The following is an 8933-nucleotide window of genomic DNA, read 5'->3' on the forward strand; positions in this document are numbered from 1 at the left end:
TAGAGCTTTATACCAGGAAAAGCAATTAAATTCACCAAGACACCCTCTAAACCACCTAATATGTGGATCTAAAATTCATTTCCTTGGCAAAGAAAGAAACTATGACTCTATCTCAAAAAACAAGTGATCTCCCCCTCCAAAATAGAAAATATCAGTGGATTGATTGCATAAACGTCGAGAATATGCTCCCACCCAAAATGTGTCAGCTGCTGCTGGCCTGTATCTCCACTGGGCAGCTGATTATCTGTACTAGAAATATTTGGGCTACATGCCTTTCTTCCCATGTAGGCATGCAAATAGTTAATAAGGGAAATACTAAAAATGATCTTGTGGACCCTGCAAATGAGGGGAACCTACTGGTTCCTCTCTGGCCTCAAGAAACAAAGCTTTGATGCTGAGGGCATCAAAGAGGGCTTTAGAGGGCTTTAGGCATTCTAGTGGAAGCTTTGAGGTATAAAAGAGAGCTTTGGAGCCTCTAAAAGGGGCTTTGGGTCTTCAAACTGGGTCTGTGAGAACTAACAAAGGGCTTTTGGAAATGAAAATTAGGGCCTTGAAGTTAGGTTTTGTGCCCTCAAAGGATGCTTCACTGCCACAGCTAAGACTTTTCCCCCTAAAATGGGATCTTTATGAGCTTTAAAGCCTGGAAGAAGTTGGGAAGAGTGGAACAGTAACCTCCAACACTCCAAATGTGCCAGCCAAAGCTGTGACCAGGCTCATTTATAGCCCTCAGCAGCTTTTGACTCCTCTGGATGCTGGAGCTCCTGGGAAGAGGCAGGAGCTCTGCTGGCAGATGAACAGCCCTGTGTCCACAGAAGCTGCTCCAGTGACTTTCTTCTGCAAGAGCTGCCTGAGCTGTGACAAGCCATGGGGTTCTGTGGCCTCAAAGGGACACAGCCCCATGTGGCCTCATGTCACAAAGAGGCAGAGATATGGCACTGGTCCAGCAACTGTGACCTCACCTGCCCAATGCTTGGCATGCTGAGGAGTGAGCCACTGAAAGCTAGTTGGGCTGAGCTGGCCTTCAGGATATCTAGGCTCCTTCCATTGCTGCTTGTGTGCCTGACTTTTTCCAAGCATTCTTCATCCTTGACAGCAGCTACAAGCACCACCAAAACTCTTTTGATAGCTGAAGGTGCTTTGTGAGTCATGTTTGGGGTTTCTAAATAATAGTGTTGGGCTACAATTGTTTCCTTTCTCCTCTGGTGATGGGATTGGTGCTGACCTGAACTTTTTGGAGGAGATCTTTCTGGAGCTTTGTCATCCAAAGATTTCCCCTCTGTTCCTGGGAGGAGCCATGGCTGCAACGGGGAACAACTCCTGTGAGTCCTGGAAATATAAGACTCTACAGGGAAAGGAAGGTGGCCTAAGGCCCAGAAATCAGAGTGGGTTTGTTGGACTTTTGGCAGAGTACACACGGGAGCAGACAGTTTTCTGAAACTGCTTCCCTACCAGTAGATGTCAGCAGGGTGTTTAGGCTTTCCCCTATGTTTTTGAATTGGTGACTAGAGCTGTTGTCCTTGGTGCTCCTGCAGAGAACTCAACATTTAAATATGCTTTTGAGTAATGATATTGTCTCATCTCTTTTCAAATGTTGTTTCCCTGCAGACACTACTGAGGGAATGGCTCTGCCCCAAAAGATCATCTTTCCCCCAGAGAATATTTGCATGGACTGGCAGCAAAGACAGAGACCTGGAGCAGGACTCTTCAACCTGGGCAATACTTGCTACATCAATGTCATCCTGCAGTGCTTGACATACACACCCCCTCTGGCCAACTACCTACTCTCTTATGAGCACAGCCAGTCATGTGAGTACTTTTAGGAACATCTCCTTGTAAACCTCTTGGGCACATCCCAAGGATTCCCAGAACCTGGAATCAGGTGTAGGAGAACAGCAGCCCTTCTTTTTCGGTCCCATTACCTTATGTTCTTTGAACATCAGCTAAAAGATGCTTGTCCTATCAAGGTGCACTCATCTTCAAGGAGCACCTCTTTCTAGCTCCGAGTTTCTATCACTGCAAATTGAACTCTCTTGACTTATTGCATAGAAAAGTTCTGCCAGTTTAGCCTCCCTCTGAAGTATTTTTTCTATGCACTAAAATGTCCTAGGCTTGTTGGGACACTGGCAATTTGGGAGTAAAGAAGTGGAGACTGTTCTTAGAACTTCAAGATCTCCATTAGGTTTCTCAAGAAACTGAGATGTTTTGCTAACTTGAGAAGCTTCCGTCCCTCCCTTGTTGTTCCCTCCCTCCTTCCCTCTTCAGGTCAACAGCAAGGCTTCTGCATGATGTGTGTCATGGAAGCACATGTCAGGAGGGTCCTGTGCTCCTCAGCCAGTGCCATCCTGCCTGGACCTGTCCTCAGAGACCTCAAATGTAAGTTGTTTCAGGTGCTTCGACAGGTTTTCTTTTTTTTCTTCTCTTAGGGGAGAACTACTAAATTCTTTTTTAGTCATAGGAGAAGAATTTGAATATGGCAGGCAGGAGAATGCCTACGAGTTCTTACGCTGTACTCTCAAAGCCATGCAGAGAGCTTGTCTCAGTGGATGCAGTGAGTAAGCACAAGCAAATGACAGTTTCAATGCTCCTAAACCCACTGGAGTCCTTGATGTGCTCCCATCAAGGAAAACTGATGTCCAGGGCTTTCAGTGCTAAACTCTTGAAGGAGGTAACCCTGTGCCTTGCCAATGTTTTCCAGCTTGGACATCTCTTCACAAGAAACTACCATCATCCATCAAATATTTGGGGGCTTTATGAAATTCAGAGGTATGTTTCCACAACTGCTCCTTTACTTGGCTTGCCTGTGCCCTTCTGTCTGCCTGTGACAAGCAGCTGGTCCTGTGATGACTGGTGCAGGAGAACCCATAAGTATAAACCAGCACAGTCAATTAACTTCACTCAGCATTTTGATTTTCCTTCCAGTCACGTGCTTGAGCTGCCAAACAGTTGTTGATTCCTACAAGGCCTTCCTGGATGTCTCTTTGGATATCAGAGTAAGAGGTTTGCAACTGAGCTTCAAGATATCCCAAGGCCCCTGTAGCTTTCCAGAACCAAAGCACTTGTCTTAAAAACCCATACTACGAGCACAAGGGAGCTTGGTGGTGAGTGGGAAGGGGCAAGCACAGTGTCCTCAGTGTACTGCTGCAGAAGCCATGGAATTGGGCTCCCCATGGTGCCAGCTTTAGGCTGAACTAGCAAGCATTACCCACTCTGCACCCCTGGCATACTCTCCTACACCTTCCCTTTACCCTCAATACCCGTCTGGCTCCCAGGCTGATGGGAAGGATCAGTTTTCACTGCTGATGCCCCTGGTAGCTGAACTGAGCGATGGCACACAGAGGGAGCTCTTGATGACTCCAGGAGCCCCTGGGACATGAGGGAAATGTTCAGCAAAACACCCTCTTTCTGTCTCCTTCCACACACTGCCCATCCGGTATTGGTGGGTCTCCTCAGCATCAGCTGTCTGGGTCTTCTTAGCTCTGGGAAGTGTTTGGATAAAGGGATTTCCTGCAGTGCAGTGAGCTCCTTTCTCACTCCCCCAGGCAGCCTCATCCCTCACCACAGTTCTGGGGGACTGTGTGACACCCAAGCAGCTGGATCAGAAAGAGTGCTTCAAATGTAGCAAGTAAGATGATTCCAAACGACATCATACCACCAGATCCTGAGTGAGGGGTTGCATGTTGTTGAACAGAAGTCATCTTCTCAAGGAGGTTTAATGCACCATAATGAGACACAACCTTTTTAATATGCTTCTGGATAACCTTAAAATAGCATAAGGATGTGTGAGATGGGAAAGGTTGCCTGGCCTTCTTGGGGGAAGATCAGTGCATTTCTGCACTTGGATTTGTGCTTGGTTTCAAGGTGTAAGAAGAAGGTTGCTGCCTCCAAGAGGGTTACAGTTCATTGTGCACCCAGAGTCCTCACACTGTGTCTGGAAAGAGCTGACCAATGGACTGGCACCAAGATCAGCAAGGTGGGCAAGCAAGTGGAGTGCAACTTTCTCTTTCTGAAGCAGAAGATTCCTCAAAGCTCTGCCACAAGATGCTCATGTTAGGATTGTTGTGTTTCCTTCTGGGGAGAGGAGAATTCCCATGAAAAGATGAGCCTGGACTCAGGTCTGACAGAGACACTTTGGATGAGAACAGTTTTCTTGCCACCCAAGCCATTACACGTATCAGCATCCTTCAGGCTGCTTAATGTCCATAGCTAAGGATTATTTCTGAGCTCTCTTGGTCTCTCTGCAGTTTGTGGAGTACCCAGAGTACCTGGATCTTCGGCCATACATGTCTGACACAGCTGGAGAACCTCTCCTCTGCTCCTTATACGCCATCGTGGTTCACAGTGGTGACACCTGTCTCGAAGGACACTTTCTCTGCTACACAAAGGTAAAGAGCAACTTCCCTCCTGACAGGGAGAAATATCTGTTGGGAAATGCAAACTTTCCCAGCAGTGTTACTGGCAGCCAAGGTTTTGGGGGAGAACGTCTCCTTCAGGGCTCAACTGGATTTGTTTTTGTGTACTCCTGGTTTGGCAGTTTTCTGTCTATGGTGGTGTGGAGAAACCCTGCAGTTCTTCTCCTGAACTGGATGCCTTTCTTTGCAGGCCAGCAATGGGCTGTGGTACAAGATGGATGATGAGTCTGTGGACAGATGTGACATCCACACTGTTCTAGGGCAGCAAGCCTACTTGCTGTTTTATACCAGGTAATAACCATGATCATGTGTTCAGCACACATTTCCTTTTCCTATCTTAGCTGTTGGTCTTCTCATCCTCCTGAGTGTTTCTGCCATAAAAGACAATTCCTTCCTGCATTCTTCAGGGCTGTCAATTCTGAACTACCCCACTCCAGACCTTTCCCTGCAGGTCTTCAGAGTACTGCCCTGTGTAAACTGCCACTTATCTCTCTCTAAATCTGGTTCGTGTAGAGAAGAGGACTTAAAGAAGGCCTCTAGGAGAGATGGGGAGGGACTACTTATCAGGGGTTGTAGTGATGGGGCAAGGGGTAATGATTTTAAAGTGAAAGAGGGAAGATTTAGATTAGATATTAGGCAGAAATTGTTCTCTGTGAGGGTGGGGAGGCCCTGGCACAGGTTGAGTGTAGAAGCCCTGGAAGTGTTAAAGGCCAGGTTGGATGAGGCTTGGAGTAACCTGGGATAGAGGAAGGTGTCCCTGCCCATGGCAGCGGGGTTGGAATGAGATTTCTTTTGACCAAACTCTAGGTTTCTGGAATTCTGTGAAATGGAGGCCACAGAGGGTAAAAAGACAAGGACTTGCTCAGATAGTGGTGGGAAGACCCTAGTTAAGTTTACTTGGTGAAGTTTTCTCTCTTTTGCTCCAAGAAAATGACTGAATCCCAGAGGAATCTACAAGGAATGCCTGAAGGAGAGATAACTCTTTTTTCTCCAGGTGCTCGGATTTGAAAATGAGAGAAATGGCAGCTTCCTCACCATCACATGCCCATTCCATCGTCAGTCAGGGAGGGACCAGCAGTGAGCAGGCAGCTTCTTCAGCACCACAGGGTCTGCCTGGTAGGATTGAGGTGATGCACAGTCAGAGGAACAGTGCCAGGGAGAGGGCCCGGAGCAGATCCCCACAGTGGGGCAGTGATCTCTGCAGCTGGATCGTCAACAGCACCAACTACAGCAATTTAACAGCAAAGAGGAGGAAGAGAACCACTCCTTTAGGCCATGACCCTGCTCCCAGGGATGACACAGCCCCAGGGCCCTCCAACAGGATCTGCCAGCAGGCATCTGTACCAAGTCTTGCTTGGGTGCAAACCTTGCCCACACAGAGAGAGCTGGGAAGATCCTCATGGCAGGACTGTGATTTCTGGAGCCAGTTCATGGAGATCACCAACTCTCACCTGTCAGTGAGGAGGTCAGAGCATCCCAGAGATACACGTCAGACAAACACAGCATGGTGAGAGCAGACTTTCAGCCTGGATGAGGCAGCAGTGCAGCATCTGAAATGAACAAAAACCCACTTGTTTGGAATCAACAGGCAGAAAAGCCAAAGCCAGAATTAAAACCCCTTGTTGGCCTGTGGAGAACCAGACCTAAGTATGTTTTGCCTCAAATATTCTGACTGTTGCAATAGCAAAGGTCATTGGAGGAGACAGTCCTGTAGAGGTTCTGCACTGTTCTGAGCCAAACTCCTGCTCTGCTTTGACACTCATGTTCACTTCCCATACAAGGGCCAAAAGAGCTGGCTGTGCATGCATGAACAAAACAGCTCAAAAAAATTATTCTACATAGGAGGTATGCACCAAGTTAACTATAAAAAAAAGCCAATTGGCTCTTTTTTCTCTCTCTTTCTTTTTAACCTCTTTGTTGGAGGTCAGGATTTTTCCTTTTGCTTTCTTTTCTTGGGGCATTTTGTCCCATTTGTTGCTACAAGACAATAACCACTGGTACTTGAGAGAGACAAAAGAGGTACCCATGGAGAAGGGGGAGAAGTACACCTGGCTGTACCTCTCTTATCTGAAGGGTTTCTCTTGGAGGTGCAGACATACCACAAGATTTGGGACAGGGGGAAGGGGCACCAACAAAACTTGCACACTGCACTTCCAGAGGGCAGACTTCAGCTTTTTCAAGAAGCTGATTTGGAAAGTTCCTTGGGAAACAACCCTTAAAAACAAAGGGGTCCAGGAAGGATGGACATATTTCAAGAAAGTAATCTTGAGGGTGCAGGAACAGGCTGAACTTATGTGCTGAAAGGCAAGCTGTCAGGGAAGATGACTGGCCTGGATGAGCAAGGAACTTCAGAAGGAACTAAGGGAGAAAAAGAGGATATATCACCTTTGGATAGAGGGGCAGGCAACTCAAGAAATGTTTAAGGATGGGCTATGTCATGCAGGAAAAAAATTAGGGAGGCAAATGCCCAATTAGAACTTAATCTGGCCGCTTCTGTGAAGAATAATAAAAAAACATTTTTATAAATACAATAATGGCAAATGTTGGTCTCCTTCCTTGTTTCACCAATTATTGAGAATTCTATTATTTCATGATCATCAGCCTGGAGGTTATGATTCAAACAGTAAACTTGCCTTCAGAACCTGTCTGAGGTGGCACTTTAATTTCTGTAGAGTGTGACCAAGCAAAAAAGAACAGGGGTTTGGTTGTTTGTTTTTTTTTAACTGGGACAAGAGCCAACTTGCCAGAAAAGAAGACTTTAGAGAGGAAAAACCCTGCTTGGAACGCACAAAAAGAACATTTGTGAACTGAAACAGATTCTTTGGACACTAAAAATGAGGCTTCATAGCCTAAAAAGAGCTGATTAGGAAGCCAAAACTAAGACCTGGGAAGGAAACATGAGGTTTAGGATCATCTCAATGTAGATTTGTAGCCTAAATAGGATTTCTGTCCAACACACGAGTGTTTGGACCCAACAGATGAAACTCTGTACATGAAAAAAAAGCAACAGGTAATAAAAGAGAGGTTGGGAGCCCAAAAATTAGGATTTTGGCCCGAAAATGGAATGGCATGAAAAAAATTAATTAGTGAGATGCTATAAATGACCTTGTGGACCCTGCAACAGAGTTGAACCTCTCTGGCCTCAAGAAGTGAAGCTTTGGTGCTGACTAGAGGGCTTCAGCCACTCCAGTGGAAGCTTTGAATGGTAAAAGAGGACTTTGGATCCTCCAAAAGAAGGTTTGGGTCTTAAAAAGAGGGTTTGGGGCCCTAAAAATTGAGCTCTGAAAATGGTAAGGAGGGTTTGAACCCTGAAGTTAGGTGTTGTACCCCCAAAGGATACTTTGTGGCCACAAATTAAGGCTTTGCCCCTAGAAAGAGATATTTGGGGGCTTAAAATAAGCTTTGAGCCCACCAAGTTTCAGACAGAATCCTAAAGAGAAGGCTTTAGTCCCCAGCCTGTGCAGTTTGGGGGTGCCCTGGCCCCAACCCATGGCATTTGGGGGCTTAAAATAAGCTTTGAGCCCACCAAGTTTCAGACAGAATCCTAAAGAGAAGGCTTTAGTCCCCAGCCTGTGCAGTTTGGGGGTGCCCTGGCCCCATCCCATGGCATTTGGGGTCCTGTCCCCCTGGCTTGGCCCTGGCCTGCAGAGCTTGGGGTTGCCCTGCTCTGACCCACAGAGCTTCCTCTGTTGGGTCCTGAACCCCCTCTTCTCAGTGTGGCAGGACAACACCTCTATTTCTGTGTGTCCAGACAAAAAAGCCTCCGAAACATCACTTTTTGTCCCCCAAGTGTTGGCTTTTAAAAATTTTTCCAGCATGACATTATTCACTTTTTTATTACTAACCACCCCCCTTCCAGATTTTTACCAACAGATCAAAGATTTGTGACTCATTTGGCATCATTTGGGCCCAAAATGCAGATGACACCTTGGTGCTGGAGCACAGGAGTTGCCATGACATCAACCTGGCCTGAGATGTATTGCGCCACTCAGAAAGGTGGAACTTTGAACTGCTTGCTCAAGACCCAGGCTGCAAGTTTTGGGAGAGGCTCAGGACCATGTTTTTGCCCCATCATAACAAAATAAATATGAGGAAGTATTTGGCTGAACCATTCTTCCTTGGCCATGCTCTTTCTGCCCTCTGGGGCTGCTGAACCCCAGGTTTCTGTGCCCCAAATCCTTCAGAGGCCTCTGGTCCCTCTGGGGGTCCCTTTTGGGTTTCCATCAGTCCCTTCTGGGTGACCCTCATGTGCCTGGGTGCCCCTTTTGGTGCCTCCCAGCCCCTTTGGGGTATTCCTCATTTCCCTTTAAATGTTTCTCAGGCCCTTAGGGGTGTCCCCCAGGTTCCTCCATGCCCACTTGGGTACCTCAAACCCCCTTTGGGTACAAACCACCTCCACCTCCCTGCATGCCTCTCTGGCTGCTCCTGAGAGCCCCCAGCAACTCCTGATGTCCTTTGGGGCCCCCTGGAGCCTCTCTTGCCCTGTGCCTCCCCCACCAAGGATGATCCTGAAGTCCCTCCCTG

At 47.2% G+C, this 8933-nt stretch overlaps 1 protein-coding gene across 1 annotated transcript; it reads left to right on the top strand.

The window, feature by feature from the left end:
* The first annotated feature begins 949 nt into the window (after nucleotides 1-949).
* Nucleotides 950-6273, top strand: LOC146429661 (ubiquitin carboxyl-terminal hydrolase 17-like protein 6). Its single transcript, XM_085077933.1, has 11 exons — nucleotides 950-1132; nucleotides 1606-1806; nucleotides 2263-2373; nucleotides 2450-2552; nucleotides 2696-2763; nucleotides 2920-2990; nucleotides 3540-3622; nucleotides 3859-3970; nucleotides 4242-4382; nucleotides 4600-4700; nucleotides 5404-6273. Exons 1-11 carry the CDS (start codon nucleotides 967-969, stop codon nucleotides 5918-5920), a joined length of 1674 nt encoding a protein of 557 aa, XP_084934059.1. The 5' UTR covers nucleotides 950-966; the 3' UTR covers nucleotides 5921-6273.
* Nucleotides 6274-8933: the final 2660 nt, after the last annotated feature.

The sequence above is a fragment of the Lichenostomus cassidix genome, chromosome 18 (assembly GCF_008360975.1).
Source record: "Lichenostomus cassidix isolate B80296 chromosome 18, HeHo_3.0, whole genome shotgun sequence".
Classification (NCBI taxonomy): Eukaryota; Metazoa; Chordata; class Aves; order Passeriformes; family Meliphagidae; genus Lichenostomus; species Lichenostomus cassidix.

Excerpts from the sequence above, each read along its gene's own strand:
- LOC146429661 (XM_085077933.1), top strand. The coding sequence starts at position 967 with ATGCTTGGCATGCTGAGGAGTGAGCCACTGAAAGCTAGTTGGGCTGAG. Across the intron at positions 1,807-2,262 it reads TTATGAGCACAGCCAGTCAT|GTCAACAGCAAGGCTTCTGC; the intron begins GTGAGTACTTTT and ends TTCCCTCTTCAG. Across the intron at positions 4,383-4,599 it reads ACTTTCTCTGCTACACAAAG|GCCAGCAATGGGCTGTGGTA; the intron begins GTAAAGAGCAAC and ends CTTTCTTTGCAG.